General features: G+C 43.0%; 1 protein-coding gene across 1 annotated transcript; it reads right to left on the reverse strand.

Annotated features, from left to right (window-relative positions):
* Nucleotides 1-18,717: 18,717 nt before the first annotated feature.
* LOC103649047 (adenylate isopentenyltransferase 5, chloroplastic) lies at nt 18,718-20,294 on the reverse strand. Its single transcript, XM_008673397.3, has one exon. The coding sequence runs from the start codon at nt 20,063-20,065 to the stop codon at nt 19,022-19,024; it is 1,044 nt and encodes a 347-aa protein (XP_008671619.1). The 5' UTR covers nt 20,066-20,294; the 3' UTR covers nt 18,718-19,021.
* Nucleotides 20,295-21,604: the final 1,310 nt, after the last annotated feature.

The raw sequence follows: 21,604 nt of genomic DNA on the forward strand, positions 1-21,604 counted from the left end.
CCATCGCGGTCAAGTAGTTGAACTCATAGCCGCTGCATACAATTTTTCAAGCTTTTGAAGTCGCTGCTTCCTCTCTTCTAACTCCTTGTACGAAGAGGCTATTTTCCTGGGGAAAAACAAAGGATTAGACAACATGAGATACCATTCAACTAACTAACTGCATAATATCATGATTTTGTACTACTGAAGATACCAACATATTGTATGTTTTCCACAAAACTAACCTTTGACCTGAAAATTAATATCAAAAGACAATTTGTTGTCTATGAACTCATAATAATGCATAGAAAAACCGCTAATCAGTAATCTAAACATCTGGGTCATAATTACACAAGAAAGAAAATTGCCAAGTTAGGACAAATATTTTGTAGTAACGTCGGTCTCATAAATAAACAAACAATCGCAAAAGTGAGAATTGCAAAGTTCTTATTCTTTGTGTTCTACCCTGCAGGACATAACATTTCTCACACTACAACAAGACTCTGATGAAGGCTGAAGTCTATTTTTAGCTGATTTCTCAGCATGTGAAAACTAACTTCCTACAGCTTTTATAAAATACCGTAGAAAATTATGTTTATTTCCTAGAGCTAGCAGTTGCCTCTCGAAAGCTATTCATTTCCTATGGTTTGTTATAAAAGTTGTAGGAAGTTAAAAAACCGTAGGAAGTGTATGATTTTGGTGTAGTGGGAGCAATAGTCCTCAAGTGTTCATTCTTCTTATTCAAATAACTCTATGTTTGATCAATAGATTGCATTAGTAATTTTTTGGTATGCACTAAATCATGGTATTGTGTTGCTATCATGTTGGCGAGACGATAATTTCTTTACTACTCCAGTATTTAGAACTAAGTAAACCTATTATTTATTCTGTTGTGTAGCTACCTAGCTAGTGGCTATGTTATTGAAGTGCCAAACACTTGAATTCTATGAATCATGTATTGTGTATTGTCTATAATCTCCTATAGCCTTGGAAAGTTATTGGTCTTAGTCAAATATCTTGATGTCCATATATATTTTTTCGCATAAATCATGTATATTTTTATGTTTTTTATAAATCCGCTATTTGTTATAGATGCGCTATAGCCACGCAATAGCCTTGTAGCCTAAAAAATGATGCCGCTATTTTGTATAACCCGCTATTTAAACCTTGTTTAACGATGAAATAGGTTTGGCAAGGGTTTGGAAGCACGACTTCCTGTCCCAGTAGTTCAGTAGGCTGCAGATGACATCTACGTCAAGTATCAAGAAATAGCATCGAGTCTCAATTGGTGAAGATTAGAACATCTACACTTCTCTATATTACGTCTGTTGCATTTACAGAGAGGCATTCAAATGTCATCTAAATACTTTGGTTGATATCTAAGGTATTACACATAACGTTGAACTAGTGATCATGCATGTTATAGGCAAAATCTAAGATCCTATTTAACCTAACATCGGCTTCAACGGATAGTGATCAGCAGTGTTGTCCTGAATTCAATTACATGGAAAGCAAGAAGTACTTGTTCAAATTTGGGAATTGTCCTAAATTGAATTACATGGAAAGCAAGAAGTACTTGTCAAATTTGGATTTTTTTTTCATTCTCTTCGGTATTTTTTATCCATAATAATCGCATTATTATGTAACTGAAACTAGCTCATTCAACATTATAAATTAGGGAGCTCAATATTGTTAGACTAATAATGCGATAACCAGTAAATTCTACTCTCTCATTCGAGATTCAAGTCATTGAGGACATTGATATGATCCACTGCATTGTGACACTTTGACTTATTTTTTTCTGATAAGAGTGTAGTATTTTAAAAACAGATTTATATAGCATGAAACTATATTTTTAAAGAAAGTGCATCTACATATATGTCTTTATACATACCAAAGAAAGGGCACAATTGGAGGGTTAAGTCGACTCCATTCGATCATATGAGGATGTGGGAGACAATATATGTTCTATGTTACAGAGTGTCATTGACTATTTGCAGAAAAGCAAATAAGCATCAAATTACTATGATGATACCAAAGTGTTAAACTCATATATTGGGTATTGGGAAAGTAGTTTAAGCGCAAGAAAAGCTACTGTACCATACCACAAATAAGTGATTTAACTTCCATACAAAATTAAGTGCTCCAGTGCTGCTGCATAACAAATTAGTAGACCATTCCTGAAAAGCGTAGAAAGATTTGGAAGAATGGCACAACTGAATTGGAAGTCCTATATTGACTTTCTTTTCAAATTAAAGCGACTTTCTCATTGGAATGTCACTGCGTTAGTATTATATACCTGATCCCTAACTAATGCTAATTCTCACTTTCTGTTCGTGTGTAACAGAGATGTTCTTATTCTGTTCCTAGTGCGGTCAAATTAAGAAGCTAAAAAAATTCTTCGTGACAAGACTAAAATATTTTTTTCTTTATGATAGAAAATGCTTTATTAATATTACGAGTAGAACTTGTATAACATAAGACTATGTTAATCGATCAACTTATACTCTCTTATTTACTTGATAATGTGTGATAGATCTGATTCGATCCAAATGTTAAAATCAATTTAAGTATCATATCATCTTGTTTTTTTTGGAAAAAAATTGGTGCTTACTATAGTCTGTTTGCCTTTTATTGTCTATATGGTTACACTATCGGAATCGCGTTCTTTGTCTAAGACACTCGGCAAAGAACACTCGGGTACTTTTTTCGGACACTCGGCAATCGAAAAGCACTCGGCAAAGAAAAGCACTCGACAAATTAAGAATCGAAATTTTTTTAAAACTCTCCAACCCTACCCATCGCCCTATCATTTTTCACTATTATTTTAAATCAAATTTTTATGTTTCGTGAATGGTGAGATTCGAACTCACAACCTCTCTCTCGCGCATACCCTACTATACCACTAAACTACTACACCAATTATGTCTATATTACATTTCCATTCCTCGTTACTATAACAAACCAAAAGTAATTTTATTATTTAATGCACTAAATAAATTTATTTGAAAATATGACCAACTATAAAGTTGCATAACTTTTTGAGATCTATAAGTTCTATTCTAATAGTTTCTACATCCGAGGCCGTTTACAAAATTTGAATTTTAAATTTGAAAACTTTACACGAATTTTTGAATGATAAGATGATTTCAAATCAAAAAGTTGTCAATTACAAAGTTTCATTACATTTCAAGACCTACAACTTTTATTTTGGTGGTTTTTCCATCTGAGGTAGTTTGAAAATTTTAAATTTCAAAATTCAAACATAATTTTACATGACAAGATGATTTCAAACCAAAACAATATCAACTACAAAGTTTCATAACTCTTCAATACCTACAACTTTCATGTTGGTTGTTTTTTATTTCGAAGTCGTTTTCAAATTTTAATTTTTTAAAATTCAGACGTAGTTTTCGTTGACAATATAACTTCAAATGAAATAGTTGTCAACTAAAAACTTCTATAACTTCTCAAGATCTACAAAGTTTATTTTGGTTGTTTGATCATTTGTTCATCTCACATTATGGTTCTAACAATATGCACAAATTCTATACATCTCTCTCGTAGTTTCATAAACTACGAGAGATATATGTTTTATGAACAAATTTATTTGTATTTTGTCATATGAAGAAATTTTTAAAATATAAATTGTACATCATGATGAGTTATACAAATTTGTAGTTGAAAACTTTTTCATTTGAATTAATTTACTGCTTTAAAATGTGATTTTTAAATTGTCTTTGCCTAGTGTTGGAAAAAAAACACTCGGCAAAGAGCTCTTTGCCGAATGTTATATTTTACCGAGGGTTTTTTGCGTGGCACTCGGCAAATAGCTTCTTTGCCGAGTGCCCGAAAAAAACACTCGGCAAAATATTTGGCACTCGACAAAGAGTCAAATTCCGGTAGTGTTACTAGACTCATATGCATCACAAATTCATCAAGATTTATACTCCCTCCCTCCCAAATAATTTGTTTGACCTTTTTGTACCAAGTTTAGCTAATCGTCTTATTTATTTTTAAAAGAAAAATCTGAAAAGTTCAAAGCCACACAGACAAGTATATTATATACTGAACGATATCACAATAAAAATTAATAAATATTATGATTTTTTTGATAAGTTGAGCCAGTAAAACTTGATGTAAAGAAGTCAAACAAAATATAAATTGGAACGAAGAGAGTATTATAAATATTACGTTAATGTTTAAGTTACAGTAACAGTAGTGAAAATGTATATATTGCAATAGTCTTTGGAACTCGGATGCATCAAAACTACTATACTTGGCCCATTAAATGGAGAAAGATTTTTGTCACTAGTGAAAATGCACCTTAGAAAGTTTGCTAGCTCATCTTGGAATCCTTTGATCTCGAAATCTAGCAACTATTGTTGGTCGAGTCTTTTGGGTTGTCGTTGAAACAAAATGATATTGGCCCTGTTTGTTTCGGCTTCTGGCAGCTTCTGACCACCAAAAGCTGCTGCGGACTGCCAAACGCTCAGTTTTTCAGTCAGCTTCTATAAAATTCGTTGGGGCAAAAACCATCCAAAATCAACATAAACACATAATCGGTTGAGTCGTTGTAATAGTAGGAATCCGTCACTTTCTAGATCTTGAACCCTGAAAGCTCTCTTCTGGGTTTTGGTGGTTTGGATGACAACCCAATTAAAGGACTAACAAGTGTGCTAAGTGTTGAACAGGTGCTTAATGCAAAGCTAACAGGGTTCAACACAAGTGAACAAGTGTGATGGTCCAAAGACTGGATTATCTATAGATAATGGACATCACAAGTAAGATGGACATTGCTTAAGTGAGACTCGGTGTGCGTAACTCAGAGATAATCGATCAAGCCAAGGATGGAGGCAAGAAGAGGTTCGAGGTACCGAGTGCACGGGAGAAGGTCAAGGAGACCAGGAACCCAAAGCCAGGGGTGAAGAAGAAGACTTGCAAAGTCAAGGTTGATCGAGTTAAGAAGAGTTATGGTGCATCAAGGATCACTACATAAGGACATGACTTACAACCAATGAGGGAACATCTACAATTATGTGGTGTAAGTCATAAGGCTCAAGATCAAGCTCGAGAAGTGAACGGGGGTTGGGGCTCAGATATGTCAATCTAGATCAAGTCAAGTTGACTTGATGGTTTAGAGTCCAACATCGACCTCAAACAAGCCAAATTGGGTAAAACGATGAAAAAGGTTAAGTATGTAAGGTTTGAGTGTTCAACCATTTTGCATACACCTCTTACTACAAGTTTGGTGCTTTGGTTTGCTCTCTAACTCTTTCTGTAGAGAAAGTACCATTCTGAGCTCTGCTAGAGGAGAAACAGAAAAGCTAGGAGAAGAACAAGAAAGATGTAAGTTTCTAGGACTAAATCAATTGGATTATACTCTAAATGTGTTTGTTTAAGTCTCAGGAAAATCCTCCCAAAAGTTGAAGTCAAACGGAAAAAGAACGGAGGAAAAAGCACTTAGTGTGCTGTTGGCTGGTGCACAGGACAGTGAATAGTAGCTGTCCGGTGCACAGGATAGTGAATAGTAACTCTGTCCGGTGCACAGGACAGTGAATAGTGACTGTGTCCGGTGCACAGGACAGTGAATAGTCGCAGCGTCCGGTGCACAGGACAGTGAATAGTAGCTGTGTCCGGTGCACAGGACAGTGAATAGTGACCTGTCCGGTGCACAGGACAGTGAATAGTAACCTGTCCGGTGCACCAACGGCTAGCTGTTCCAGAGAAGGAAACTGTCAATCAGATCTGTTACTGTTCACTGTCCGGTGCGCCACCGGACAGTCCGGTGCACCCGCAACCAGGGAAGGCTGGGAGCTTCCAAATGAAGCTCTAACGGCTCCTAGGCCATTTGGGGCTATAAAAGGGACCCCTAGGCGTCTCAAACAACAACATAAGTGCAGCCAACAATTGTATACATCACTCGGATCGATTCTCTCTCTCCCTCTTGTGTAAATCTCTCTAGTTTGTGTGAAGGCAAAGTTATAAGCCTTTAGAGAGTGGAGAGGTGCTGCAAAGAGCTAGAGCAAAGTCTTGAGCGCATTGTTACTCTGCCGGAGTGCTGTCAAGAAGATTGTAAGCAGCCGCGGCTTTGTTGTAACCAAACTCAACATAGTGGAAGGCTCTATCTGTCATACTGACAGATCTGAGCAAACGAAGGAAGGAGTTGAAATAGACTCCAAGCCCAGGTGTGGCTAACTCCAACGAGGACTAGGCAAGCATTTCAGGCTTGGCCGAACCTCGGGATAAATCCCTGTGTCTGTGTGCTCTGCTCTGTGTTGTGTGCTGTTTCTCTGTCTTATTTGTTGTTTATACTTGCACTTCAATATTTATATGTGGTATAAGTTGTCTTTGAAGTGCAGGGTATTTTAAGACAGGAACTTCAATTCTGTTGCAACCTACTCGAAGGGTCTTTCATTCCACTGCGATCCAGTCTTCGAGTAGAGTAAGAATTTCCAGTTATAAAGTGATTAATTATTATTCGCCTATTCACCCCCCCCCCCCTCTAGGCGACATCCAGATCCTGTTCCCGGGCATAGGGAACTTTCAAAACCTATGAACAACTTTATCTTCCTCCACACGTAATCGTAATAATATTCAGATTCTCCCCACAGCCAGATTTTCAGAAAACCTGGTCAAAAAAAGCTGAACCAAACAGGCCCATTGAATGGACATGTATTACATAAAAATGCAATGTATTTTTTTTAATTAACCGATATATATGATTAACATTGAAAGGGAAATGTGCCCTTGGGCCATTTCTAAGTATTTTGGTGATTGAGTGCCAACACAAGTGCTTAAATGTGAATCTATGCCCATGGATGAACAAAGTGCAAATCAAGAGCAAAGGTATGTTTCTAAGTCTTAGTACATTGGTTTTGTGTACTAATATACTTGTCTAAGTATTAGAAACAGAGAGAAGAAGAAAAGAGAAGAGATGGAGAAAGACTTGGCTGTGTACAGCCAAGACTCAGCTCGGTCTGGCACACCGGACTGTCCGGTGGTGCACCGGACAGTGTCCGGTGCGCCAGGCTGACTCGGCGTGAAAAGGCCACTCTCGGGAATTCGCCGACGGTGTACGGCTAAAATTCACCGGACTGTCCGGTGTGCACCGGACTGTCCGGTGAGCCAACGGTCGGCCGAGCCAACGGTCGGCCGCGGGATCTGCGCGCGACACGTGGCCGGGCCAACGGTCGGAAGGGGGCACCGGACTGTCCGGTGTGCACCGGACTGTCCGGTGCGCCAACGGCTCCCAGATCTGCAACGGTCAGCAACGGTCGGCTGTGCCGTTTATGGAAAGAAATCGGGCACCGGACAGTGTCCGGTGTGCACCGGACTGTCCGGTGCACCCGACGACAGAAGGCAGGGATGGCCTTCTAGATTTGTTCTCAACGGCTCCTAGCTGCCTTGGGGCTATAAAAGGGACCCCTAGGCGCATGGAGGAGAACACCAAGCATTCCTGCAACATCCCTAAGCACCAAGACATCGATTCCACACATTTGGTTCATTGTGATAGCATCTAGAGCTCTTGTTGAGTTGTGAACTCATTGAGTTGTGTTGCGAGCTCTTGTTGCGATTTGTGTGCGTGTTGTTGCTCTGATTTTGAGTCTTGTGTGCGTTGTTAGTCCCTTCCTTACTCCGTATTTCTTTGTGAATCTTAAGTGTAAGGGCGAGAGGCTCCAAGTTGTGGAGATTCCTCGCAAACGGGATATTGAAAGGCAAAGCAAAACACCGTGGTATTCAAGTTGGTCTTTGGACCACTTGAGAGGGGTTGATTGCAACCCTCGTCCATTGGGACGCCACAACGTGGAGTAGGCAAGCGTTGGTCTTGGCCGAACCACGGGATAAACCACTGTGTCATCTCTGTGTTTGATCTCTTGTGGTATTGTGTTTTGTTGTGACTCCTCTCTAGCCACTTGGCAATTATTGCGCTTAACAAGTTTTTGTGGCTATAAGTTTAAGTTTTCACAGGATCACCTATTCACCCCCCCCCCTCTAGGTGCTCTCAATTGGTATCAGAGCCGTTCTCTTCAAGAAAGGGACTAACCGCCCGAAGAGATGGATCCTAAGGGGAAGGGAATCGTGATCAACGACAAGGAAAAGGAGTCCTTCATCAACGAGCCAAAAGATGACAAATCCAACGACTCTGGCTCGGGCCACAGACGTAAAGATGGGAAGAAGAAGAAGACAAGACGTATCAAGGAGATCGTCTACTACGACAGCGACGAGTCTACTTCTTCTCACAAGGACGACGACTACGACAAACAAAAGACGGTTAACTCAAACTTTTCTTTTGATTATTCGCGCATTCCGCACAGCTCAAATACTCATTTGCTCCCCATTCCACTTGGCAAGCCTCCTCACTTTGATGGAGAGGACTACGGATTTTGGAGTCACAAAATGCGTACACACCTATTTTCTCTCCATCCAAGCATTTGGGAGATTGTGGAAAGTGGAATGAAATTTGATAGCTCGGATAGTCCTTCGTTTATTAATGAACAGATCCATAAAAATGCACAAGCTACTACTGTGTTGCTAGCCTCTTTGTGCAGGGACGAGTATCACAAGGTGAGCGGCTTGGACAATGCCAAGCAGATTTGGGACACCCTCAAGATCTCTCATGAGGGGAATGATGTCACATTACTCACCAAGATGGAGTTGGTGGAGGGCGAGCTCGGACGATTCGCGATGATAAGGGGTGAGGAGCCGACGGAAACATACAACCGGCTCAAGATCCTTATCAACAAAATAAGGAGCTACGGAAGCACGCGATGGATGGATCATGACGTCGTACGCCTAATGCTAAGGTCATTTACCGTTCTTGATCCTCATCTCGTGAACAATATTCGTGAGAATCCCAGGTACACGAAGATGACGCCCGAGGAGGTACTCGGAAAATTCGTTAGCGGGCGAATGATGATCAAGGAGGCAAGATACGTGGACGACGCCTTGAATGGTCCGATCAACGAGCCACAACCCCTTGCTCTCAAGGCAACGAGGAGCAAGGAGGCGCTACCGAGCAAGGTGGCGCAAGTTGAGGCGGCCGGGCTCAATAATGAGGAGATGGCCCTCATCATTAAGCGCTTCAAGACGGCGCTTAAAGGTCGCAAGGGACAGCCAAGCAAGACCAAGACAAAGGAGAAGCGCTCGTGCTTTAAATGTGGTAAGATTGGTCATTTCATTGCTAACTGTCCCGATAATGAAAGTGACCAGGAAAAGGGGAACAAAAGGGAGAAGAAGAAGCATTACAAGAAGGCCAAGGGCGAGGCACATATAGGAAAGGAGTGGGATTCGGATTGCTCCTCCACCGACTCCGACAATGAAGGACTCGCCGCCACCGCCTTCAACAAGTCATCTCTCTTCCCCAACGAGCGTCACACATGCCTTATGGCAAGGGAGAAGAAGGTGAGTACTCGAGACTCCACTTATGCTTCCTCTAGTGATAATGAGTCTAGTGATGATGATGACATAGACTATTCATGCTTATTCAAAGGCTTAGATAGATCTAAGATAGATAAAATCAATGAATTGATTGATGCCTTGAATGAAAAGGATAGGCTTTTAGAAAAGCAAGAGGATTTGTTGTATGATGAACATGATAAGTTTGTAGAGGCACAAAAATCCTATGCTTTAGAAGTTAAAAGAAATGAAGTGCTTTCTAGTGAATTATCTTCTTGTCATAAAACCATTTCTACTTTAGAAGGTGTCAACAATGATTTAAATGCTAAACTAAAAGTAGCAAATAAATCTAATTCTTGTGTAGAACATGTTGTAATTTGTACTAGGTGTAAAGATTTTGACATTGATGCTTGTAGTGAACACCTAGTCTCAATTTCTAATTTGAATGATGAAGTGGCTAGTCTTAATGCCCAACTTAAGACTAGCAAAAGCGAATTTGATAAATTAAAATTTGCAAGGGATGCCTATACGATTGGTAGACATCCCTCAATTAAGGATGGACTTGGCTACAAAAGGGAAGCCAAGAACTTGACAAGCCATAAGGCTTCCATCTCCGCCAAGGAGAAAGGGAAGGCCCCTATGGCTACTAGTGCTAAAAAGAATCATGCCTTTTTGTATCATGATAGGAGACAAACTAGAAATGCTTATAGGAGTTATAATGCTGACGATGATTTTTCTCATGCTATGTTTGCTTCTAGTTCTTCACATGTGCATGTTGGTAGAAGGAATGTTGTTCATAATATGCCTAGGAGAAATGTTGTTAATATTCCTAGGAAAGTTAATGAGCCTTCTACAATATATCATGCTTTGAATGCTTCCTTTGCAATTTGTAGAAAGGATAGAAAGGTGATTGCTAGGAAGTTAGGGGCAAAATGCAAGGGTAATAAAACTTGCATTTGGGTCCCTAAGACAATTGTGACTAACCTTGTAGGACCCAACAAGAGTTGGGTACCTAAGTCCCAAGCCTAAATTTGTCTTGCAGGTTTATGCATCCGGGGGTTCAAGCTGGATTATCGACAGCGGATGCACAAACCATATGACGGGGGAGAAGAAGATGTTCACCTCCTACGTCAAGAATAAGGATTCCCAAGATTCAATTATATTCGGTGACGGGAATCAAGGCAAGGTAAAAGGGCTAGGTAAAATTGCGATCTCCAATGAGCATTCTATCTCTAATGTGTTTCTAGTGGAGAGTCTTGGATATAACTTGCTATCTGTTAGTCAATTATGTCATATGGGGTATAACTGTCTATTTACAAATATAGATGTGTCTGTCTTTAGAAGATGTGATGGTTCACTAGCTTTTAAGGGTGTATTAGACGGCAAGCTTTACCTAGTTGATTTTGCAAAAGAAGAGGCCGGTCTAGATGCATGCTTAATGGCTAAGACTTGCATGGGCTGGCTGTGGCATCGCCGCTTAGCACATGTGGGGATGAAGAACCTGCACAAACTTCTAAAGGGAGAACATGTGATAGGTCTAATCAATGTTCAATTCGAAAAAGATAGACCTTGTGCAGCTTGTCAAGCAGGTAAACAAGTGGGAGGAGCACATCACAGCAAGAATGTGATGACCACTTCAAGACCCCTGGAGCTGCTGCATATGGACCTCTTCGGACCCGTCGCCTATCTGAGCATAGGAGGAAGTAAGTATGGTTTAGTTATGGTTGATGACTTTTCCCGCTTCACTTGGGTGTTCTTTTTGCAGGATAAGTCTAAAACCCAAGGGACCCTCAAGCGCTTCCTCAGGAGAGCTCAAAATGAGTTTGAGCTCAAGGTGAAGAAGATAAGGAGCGACAACGGGTCCGAGTTCAAGAACCTTCAAGTGGAGGAGTTTCTTGAGGAGGAAGGGATCAAGCACGAGTTCTCCGCTCCCTACACACCACAGCAAAATGGTGTGGTAGAGAGGAAGAACAGGACGCTAATTGATATGGCGAGAACAATGCTTGGAGAATTCAAGACCCCCGAGTGTTTCTGGTCGGAAGCCGTGAACACGGCTTGCCACGCCATCAACAGGGTCTACCTTCATCGCCTTCTCAAGAAGACTTCGTATGAGCTACTAACCGGTAACAAACCCAATGTATCGTACTTTCGTGTATTTGGGAGTAAATGCTACATCTTAGTGAAGAAGGGTAGGAACTCTAAATTTGCTCCCAAAGCTGTAGAAGGGTTTTTATTAGGTTATGACTCAAATACAAAGGCGTATAGAGTCTTCAACAAATCATCGGGTTTGGTTGAAGTCTCTAGCGACGTTGTATTTGATGAGACTAATGGCTCTCCAAGAGAGCAAATTGTTGATTGTGATGATGTAGATGAAGAAGATGTTCCGACGGCCGCTATACGAACCATGGCGATTGGGGAAGTGCGACCACAGGAACAATTGGAGCAAGATCAACCTTCTTCCTCAACAATGGTGCATCCCCCAACTCAAGGCGATGAACAGGTCCATCAAAAGGAGGCGTATGATCAAGGGGGAGCACAAGATAATCATGTGTTGGAGGAAGAGGCGCAACCGGCACCTCCAACCCAAGTTCGAGCGATGATTCAAAGGGATCATCCTGTCGACCAAATTCTGGGTGACATTAGCAAGGGAGTAACTACTCGATCTCGATTAGTTAATTTTTGTGAGCATTACTCCTTTGTCTCTTCTATTGAGCCTTTCAGGGTAGAGGAGGCCTTGCTAGATCCGGACTGGGTGTTGGCCATGCAGGAGGAGCTCAACAACTTCAAGCGCAATGAAGTTTGGACACTGGTGCCTCGTCCCAGGCAAAATGTTGTGGGAACCAAGTGGGTGTTCCGCAACAAACAGGACGAGCACGGGATGGTGACGAGGAACAAGGCTCGACTTGTGGCAAAAGGTTATGCCCAAGTCGCAGGTTTGGACTTTGAGGAGACATTTGCTCCTGTGGCTAGGCTAGAATCAATTCGTATTCTGCTAGCATATGCCGCTCACCATTCTTTCAGGTTGTTCCAAATGGATGTGAAGAGCGCTTTCCTTAACGGGCCACGTGTTTCAAGGAGGAGGTGTACGTGGAGCAACCCCCTGGCTTCGAGGATGAACGGTACCCCGACCACGTGTGTAAGCTCTCTAAGGCGCTCTATGGACTTAAGCAAGCCCCAAGAGCATGGTATGAATGCCTTAGAGACTTTTTACTTGCTAATGCTTTCAAGGTTGGGAAAGCCGATCCAACTCTTTTCACTAAGACATGTGATGGTGATTTGTTTGTATGCCAAATTTATGTCGATGACATAATATTTGGTTCTACTAATAAAAAGTCTTGTGAAGAGTTTAGCAGGGTGATGACGCAGAAATTCGAGATGTCAATGATGGGCGAGTTGAACTACTTCCTTGGGTTCCAAGTGAAGCAACTCAAGGACGGCACCTTCATCTCTCAAACGAAGTACACGCAAGATCTGCTGAAGCGGTTTGGGATGAAGGACGCCAAGCCCGCAAAGACTCCGATGGGAACCGACGGACACACCGACCTCAACAAAGGAGGTAAGTCCGTTGATCAAAAAGCATACCGGTCAATGATAGGGTCATTACTTTACTTATGTGCTAGTAGACCGGATATTATGCTCAGTGTATGCATGTGTGCTAGATTTCAATCCGATCCTAGGGAGTGTCACTTAGTGGCGGTGAAGCGAATTCTTAGATATTTAGTTGCTACGCCTTGCTTCGGGCTCTGGTATCCAAAGGGGTCTACCTTTGACTTGATTGGATATTCAGACTCCGATTATGCTGGATGTAAGGTCGATAGGAAGAGTACATCGGGGACGTGCCAATTCTTAGGAAGGTCCCTGGTGTCATGGCATTCTAAGAAACAAACCTCCGTTGCTCTATCCACCGCTGAGGCCGAGTATGTTGCCGCAGGACAGTGTTGCGCGCAACTACTTTGGATGAGGCAAACCCTCAGGGACTTTGGCTACAATCTGAGCAAAGTCCCACTCCTATGTGATAATGAGAGTGCTATCTGCATGGCGGAGAATCCTGTTGAGCACAGCCGCACAAAGCACATAGACATCCGGCATCACTTTCTGAGAGACCACCAGCAAAAGGGGGATATCGAAGTGTTTCATGTAAGCACCGAGAACCAGCTAGCCGATATCTTTACCAAGCCTCTAGATGAGAAGACCTTTTGCAGGCTGCGTAGTGAGCTAAATGTCTTAGATTCGCGGAACCTGGATTGAACTGTAGCATACATGTGTTTATGTCTTTGATCATGTTCATTCTGCATTTTGTTGCTTATTGTGGTGCTCAAGTTGTACAAACACTCCCTGGACCTCACAAGTCCGTTGCAAAGTGATGCACATGTTTAGGGGGAGATGTGTTACAACTTGATCCTTTGAGACTAACCATATGCTTGAGTTTGCTTGATTTAGTCTCGAAGGAGACTTGAAAGGGAAAAGGTGGACTTGGACCATGAAAGACTTCCACTGCACTCCGATGAGAGGGTAACTTATTCCAAGTTCATCTCATGAACTCTTATTGCCATTTGCTCTTAATTGATGACTTTGGTGAGGCAATGGGGTTAAAGGGCCAAAATTGATCCCATTTTGGTGCTTGATGCCAAAGGGGGAGAAAATAAAGGCCAAAGCAATAAATGGATCAGCTACCACTTGAGAGATTTGAAAATAGGAGAGTAAAGCTTTTGGTTTGTCAAAACTCTTTCATATCTTTTGTGTCAAAAGTTGGCTTCTTGTGGGGAGAAGTAGTGATTATGGGAAAGAGGGGGAGTTTTTGAAATCTTTGATCAATCTCTTATGGAATGACTCTCTTTATGCTTCAACATGTGTGTTTGACTTAGAGATAGAGATTTGAGTTTGATTTGCAAAAACAAACCAAGTGGTGGCAAAGGATGATCCATATATGCCAAAAACGAATCAAAATAAATTTGAAGTTTATTTGAAGTGATTTTGCACTTGTTCTAGTTGCTTTATGTTGTGTTGGCATAAATCACCAAAAAGGGGGAGATTGAAAGGGAAATGTGCCCTTGGGCCATTTCTAAGTATTTTGGTGATTGAGTGCCAACACAAGTGCTTAAATGTGAATCTATGCCCATGGATGAACAAAGTGCAAATCAAGAGCAAAGGTATGTTTCTAAGTCTTAGTACATTGGTTTTGTGTACTAATATACTTGTCTAAGTATTAGAAACAGAGAGAAGAAGAAAAGAGAAGAGATGGAGAAAGACTTGGCTGTGTACAGCCAAGACTCAGCTCGGTCTGGCACACCGGACTGTCCGGTGGTGCACCGGACAGTGTCCGGTGCGCCAGGCTGACTCGGCGTGAAAAGGCCACTCTCGGGAATTCGCCGACGGCGTACGGCTAAAATTCACCGGACTGTCCGGTGTGCACCGGACTGTCCGGTGAGCCAACGGTCGGCCGAGCCAACGGTCGGCCGCGGGATCTGCGCGCGACACGTGGCCGGGCCAACGGTCGGAAGGGGGCACCGGACTGTCCGGTGTGCACCGGACTGTCCGGTGCGCCAACGGCTCCTAGATCTGCAACGGTCAGCAACGGTCGGCTGTGCCGTTTATGGAAAGAAATCGGGCACCGGACAGTGTCCGGTGTGCACCGGACTGTCCGGTGCACCCGACGACAGAAGGCAGGGATGGCCTTCCATATTTGTTCTCAACGGCTCCTAGCTGCCTTGGGGCTATAAAAGGGACCCCTAGGCGCATGGAGGAGAACACCAAGCATTCCTGCAACATCCCTAAGCACCAAGACATCGATTCCACGCATTTGGTTCATTGTGATAGCATCTAGAGCTCTTGTTGAGTTGTGAACTCATTGAGTTGTGTTGCGAGCTCTTGTTGCGATTTGTGTGCGTGTTGTTGCTCTGATTTTGAGTCTTGTGTGTGTTGTTAGTCCCTTCCTTACTCCGTATTTCTTTGTGAATCTTAAGTGTAAGGGCGAGAGGCTCCAAGTTGTGGAGATTCCTCGCAAACGGGATATTGAAAGGCAAAGCAAAACACCGTGGTATTCAAGTTGGTCTTTGGACCACTTGAGAGGGGTTGATTGCAACCCTCGTCCATTGGGACGCCACAACGTGGAGTAGGCAAGCGTTGGTCTTGGCCGAACCACGGGATAAACCACTGTGTCATCTCTGTGTTTGATCTCTTGTGGTATTGTGTTTTGTTGTGACTCCTCTCTAGCCACTTGGCAATTATTGCGCTTAACAAGTTTTTGTGGCTATAAGTTTAAGTTTTCACAGGATCACCTATTCACCCCCCCCCCTCTAGGTGCTCTCAAACATTAAATGAAATGGATACATAGGGTCATGGAATACTTGCCATCTTCGAGATTCTCGATGTCCTCAAAGGTGGGGGCCCTCGATACAGTTGCAAGGTTCTAGGTCTACTCGTGTATATACAACAAACATGGGTATAAAAATAATAAATAATACACCAAACATAAGAACTTGACTTAGAATAGTTTTAGAATTATTCTATGTAAATTGACAATTTAGCTGAGACCAAAAATTATTTACTTTGAATTGAAAATAAAATTGTTATGAATTTCAATTCATTTCTAAATAGCTAAAGTTATTTATCTAGATATTCATAAAGTCTAGGGTCTAAAAACTATATTTCCAACCCTACCATCAACTAAGTTGGACTAAAGTTTGATTTAGTGAAAACCAAGGGGCTCTTTAGCAACAACGATGTTGTCAGCGCTGACCAGTATCGGTCGGGTCGGACTATTGGATGATAGATGTGCAGTCTAGATTAAAATAAGAGTTGTGTGGGTGGTGAGATCACGGTGGTGATGAGCTTCGTGACGGGAGATCCCCGGCATTGGCTACATTAAATGCTATAGGGTTTGTCTAGTGCTCAAGTGTGTCGCCAAGACATTAGAGGTCATGGCAAACTCTCTAGGCATGAATTGGGAGCAAAGGTGTGACTAGTAGGGCATGAACAATGGCGATAGGTGCTTGTGGTAGTCGTCGATACTTTGGTGAGCAATTGTGGTCTATACTATGCGTAATTGGGCGTGGGCATGGGTCCTGGATGTTGGTTACCTTCATGCAAACCTCCTGGCGCTGAACAGTGTGTCAACATGTGCCTAGGAACCTCGATCGACGACGGTAGGTCATGACAAAGTCAGAAGCTCCATGGCCCGGGATGTGGAAGACAATAGAGTTCCATCTAGGGATGTTGTAGACGTCCCTACCTCCGATGAAACTTGTGGTATCGACAGTGAGGTCAAAGGTACTCTGGTGCGGGTAGAACGCATTTCAGAAGCTCGATGATGGCGACACTAGCACTGGTGGTGAAGTAGAAGGGTTCTGGTGGCTGAGAGCTCATGCTATAAGGAGATAGGGGCGCAGGGGGTCTGGTTTTAGAGGTCGATGCCATTGATTGCAGGGAGAGGAAGAAAACGAGGGTAGCACGACCGGGGGAATGAAGGCGAATGTCGTGAGCTCCTCGATGTTAATGAACGCTTTCTAGTGAGGAACAAACAAGGATAAGAGATGAATATGCTTAGCGAGATCCCCACCTTCGATTGACGGCGATGGAAAGTCCGGTAGGGTCACACAGGGGCATGAATGTCGACGATGTGTCCAACGCAAATAGGAGAAATGAGCGCAGGAGGATAGGGATGACTTGCGATTCTTGTGTGTTTAAAGAGAGTGTGTGTGCGTGGACGTGGCTGACCATGAGGGACGGAGCGGGGCGTGGGCCGAGAGCCACTGGGGTGCTGGATTTGCACTATACTCTTTTCCATTTTCATAATTTGAATTTAAGTTTAATTTTTAAATTTAAATAAAATGAAGTCCAAATCACTTCAAAAAAATTAGAAAATCATAAATAAATAAATAAATAAATAGAGAAGCACTTTAGTAAAGTTTGTGCTCTTTTGTTTGATAGCTGAAACATGTAATCCTATTTTTTTAATTGTTTGTAGATACTTTTTAATATAATTTAATCCAGTAGGGGTCCTCTCCCTCCTGTTCACATTAAAAAAACTAGGCATGCCACTCTGAAAGACTCCAATGTTGCGGTGTGGTAATCTTGCGGCAATTTATGCAATGACCAAACACATTGAGATTGCCTGGCTTCCATTTCGTCGTGGAATAAGTGACTCAAAAGGCTCTAAACGTTAAGTTCATTTTGTTAAAAGATCAGCTGGCACACATCTTTACTAATATAAAGTGTGTCGCCTCTCCTTCGTCCGCGCGCTGCCCCTGGCCCGCGCATTTGAATCTGCATGCAAGCATGCAACCCTTAACTCCTCATCTGCATCTTCCCATGCGTATAGTAAAAACTTGCATATATCGCGTGCTAACACTACGATCCTGAAGAGAATAGGAGTCAACGGCGGTAGCAGCGACACGAGGTGAAAGGTTGATGGCAGTGGTGACACTTTGACACGAGTGAGAGAGAGGGAATGGTGGGGACGTAGGGGGCGGGGAGGGGGAGGATGGAGGCAGGAGGGGGAGGTCACGAGGGAGGGAGAGGAGGGATGACTCGATGCGGGATGGTTCAAATAATATTGTCTATTGGATTTAAGTGATTAAGAGAGAGAGAGAGAGTTATCCAGCGATCTGAAACGTTGGTTTTAATGGTTTGTTAAGTTTGGGTGCAACTTGTTTGGTGGATTTAGTGAAGGTTATAGGTGTCGGGGTGATTTGATTGGACGGATTCCTACTATTGCAACGACTCAACCGATTATGTGTTTATGTTGATTTTGAATGGTTTTTACCCAAACGAATTTTATAGAAGCTGACTGAAAAGCTGAGCGTTTGGCAGTCCGCAGCAGCTTTTGGTGGCCAGAAGCTCCAAAAAGCTGAAACAAACAGGGGCTTAATGGTTTGTTAAGTTTGGGTGCAACTTGTTTGGTGGATTTAGTGAAGGTTACAGGTGTCGGGGTGATTTGATTGGGTGGGTTTTGCAAAGTTTAAACTAGTGAATTATATAATGGTATAGATAAGAAAATTTATGTATTACGTGGGGTTTGAACCATAGTCGTTGTCTCTAAACCCATATTCACGCATCTGCCTAGCCACCAGAACACACACATATTTTGTGTTTTATACTTTAGAGGTTATTTGGGAGAAGGGTAATCGAGGAGATTGAGGGTGCCAAAATCCCAAAATCCCTTACTACTGAAAATTAAATAATAAGAGATTTTAGCCCCCTCATCTCCTTAATTATTCTTGTTTCCAAACAAGCCTTTATAGTCAAGTACTCTCTCCATTTAAGTTTATAATTCATTTGACTTTATTATACCAAATTTGATCGGTTGTCTTATTCAATATTTTTTTAAAAAATAAAATAAAAGTCATACTTAAAATATATTGTATGCTAAACAATATTACAATAAAAATTAATAACCACATTCTGAACCTAACGCTAGATCGTGTACTTAGGAGTCCCATGAACATGTTCTAACGTAGTAAGATACTACTACTTGACGATCACTCGTCATTCTCCTCGTTCTCGATCAATATTGTAAACAGTAATGTGAGATCGATACTTAGTTATAACCTTTCTCAAACAGCTAATAGTTATAACGATAAATAGCGACTAATATAATGCCACAGCACCACATAATGGCGTCGTTAAAGGCAGCTGTCATTAGTTATCCTGCGACGACAGCTGCCGACGCGGGAGCAAACACGGGCACTACTTCGGCTGCCGGCGGATCATTGGCCGCAGCGACGACGGCGGCGTCGCGCAGGAAGGAGCGCACCGCGTCGATGCACGGCGTGGCAACGAGCCGCTGCCAGGCCTCATCGGCCGCATCGCCGCGCCTCCGGAAGACCTCTGTGGCGTCCACGCGCCGGACGCCCCACAGCTTGGCCAGCCGCTGGATCTTGGCGCGCTGCCGGCACGACAGCCGGCGGGTGTTCGACTTGATGTCCTCGATGGCGGCTGCCAGCAGCCGGGCGCGCTCGCCCTCGTCTCCCGACCACCGCAGGTACGCGTCGAGCTCCGGCGCGCCAATGGCGCGCCAGATGCCGCGCGAGTAGTCGGTGCGGCGCGGGTCGAAGGCCGCCGCGACCTCGTCCACCAGGCCGCGAGCGCACATCTCATCGACGCGCCGGGCGACGTAGCCATGCAGCACGGCGGGCTGCACGTCCACCCAGAGGAAGCAGCAGTCGTAGCCCTCCCGGAGCGCGCGGCCGTCGCCGTCCACGAGCTCCTCGACGTACGAGTTCGACCCGCCGGCGATGATCGGGAGGCGGCCGCGCGCGGTGATCGCACCCGCGGCGCGGGACGCCTCGCGCCGGAAGTCGGCGGCCGTGAACTCGACGTCGGGGTGCGCCACCCCGAGCAGATGGTGCGGCACGCCGGCGCGCTCCTCCTCCGTCACCTTGTTCGTGGTCACCTCCAGGCCTGCGTGTAGCTGGATCTTGTCGGAATTGATAACCTCTCCGCCGAACTGGAGCGCGAGGTCCACCGCGAGGCGCGACTTACCGGTCCCCGTGGCGCCCATCACCACCACGGCCTTGTGCCTATTGTTGGCACTGACCAGCAGCAGTGGCGGCGGCAGTGACGGTTGCAGGGGGAGCGCCATGCCTCGTTCCAGCGGCCGCCTTAGGTCGATGGACGATGGCGGTGGCCTTGGGAGGGTGGTGGTGGCAGTGGCAGCTGACACCGCGGCGGCCGTGGGCGCCAACATGGCTTTTGTCGTTGTCGTTTAAGTTGCTTGCGTTAACTAAACTAAACTAGTAGTACTTGCTTGGGTCAAAAATATAATCCAAGTCTTCTGGTAGTTAGGGGCTGTTTGGTTTGCTACCTAAGACGCCATAACGTGCCTAACTTTTCTGTCTAACCTTAGTTCTTCAATTCGAGCGACTAAGGTTGGGCAGATTGTGGCGCCTTAGCTAGGAAACCAAACAGACCTTTAGTTTGTGAGTTGGCTGCAGATCGATCGATGTGTTGTTGGGTGGCTATTTATATTCTGCTGGCTAAACAAGTGGACAAAAGGATCCTCCTCGTTGCAATACAAAATCAGAAATACATTCCTTTGGGCCCTAGATTGAAAATGAAAACAAATGTATGATGGAGATAAAGATTCTATCCCATATGCCCAGATTATATTGATGCACTCAAATGGTATACGTAGGATAGCTTCATTAGAGCAAATTGGTCGTGTATAATTTGAAGCTCTGGGTCTAAATCGTGTTAGTAAATAATACAAATATAGATTAAACGTGTGACATAATTTTACGTGAGAATACAGTCCAACGCAAAAACTATAGCCATGTCTCTTTCCAATGCGACTTATAAAATGTATATATTATAGAGTGGATGGACTAAAGTTCAGTATAGAAACAAATATAACTCTAGCTATCATAATATATAGTAATGCAAGCTGCAAAGTTCGGAGTATAAACCTCTCAACCAAATAGCTTCTCTATAAGCTTTAGAAATAGCTTTATATTTAGATTTTATAGTAGAAAAAAGCAAAAGAAGCATGCAAACTAGCTTTCTAGCTAATAGCACAACCACCAATGATGAAAACATAACCCATGAGAGACCCCCTCTTATCCAAATTAGTAGCATAATCAGAATCAACATAACAAATAAGTCTATCTCTAGATTTTCTAAATTGCAAACCTGCATTATAAGTATCTCACAAATATCTAAAAATCCACTAAACAACCTTATAATGCTCCTTACCAAGATTATCCATTAATCTACTAACAACACTCCATGTGTGAGATAAATTAGAATGTGAACAAACCATTATATACATAAGAGAACCTCCTGCCACTAGTACAAAGAAGCTTTAAAATAACGGTAGTGAAACTATTTTTACTGGCGTTTCTTAGAACCGTCGGTGCTAGGGGCCAGTAGAAATCATCATTTTTACAGGCGGGTAACTAAGGACCGCCAATGAAAATCAATTTCCACTGGCGGTTGAGCTAAGAAAATCGCCAGTGAAAATCGATTTCCACCGGAGGTCGATGGAATAAAACCGATAGTAAAAATTATTTTCAGAAACATTAAACGGGTTTTAAAAACAACAAAAATATTATTTAAGGAGAGGACCCACCCGCCCGTCTCCGTCGAAGTCGCAAGTCGCGGCATTTTTCACGCAAAATTCGCGTGCTACGTGTATGGCATGTTTTATATCTACTTTGTAGTTTTTTATCCACATGCATATTACAACCAACTGAGTGTAATTTGCTTGTTTGAGACCGTAAAGGAATTC

Source organism: Zea mays, chromosome 2 (genome assembly GCF_902167145.1).
Source record: "Zea mays cultivar B73 chromosome 2, Zm-B73-REFERENCE-NAM-5.0, whole genome shotgun sequence".
In the NCBI taxonomy this organism is placed as follows: domain Eukaryota; kingdom Viridiplantae; phylum Streptophyta; class Magnoliopsida; order Poales; family Poaceae; genus Zea; species Zea mays.

Excerpts from the sequence above, each read along its gene's own strand:
- LOC103649047 (XM_008673397.3), bottom strand. The coding sequence starts at position 20,065 with ATGTTGGCGCCCACGGCCGCCGCGGTGTCAGCTGCCACTGCCACCACC.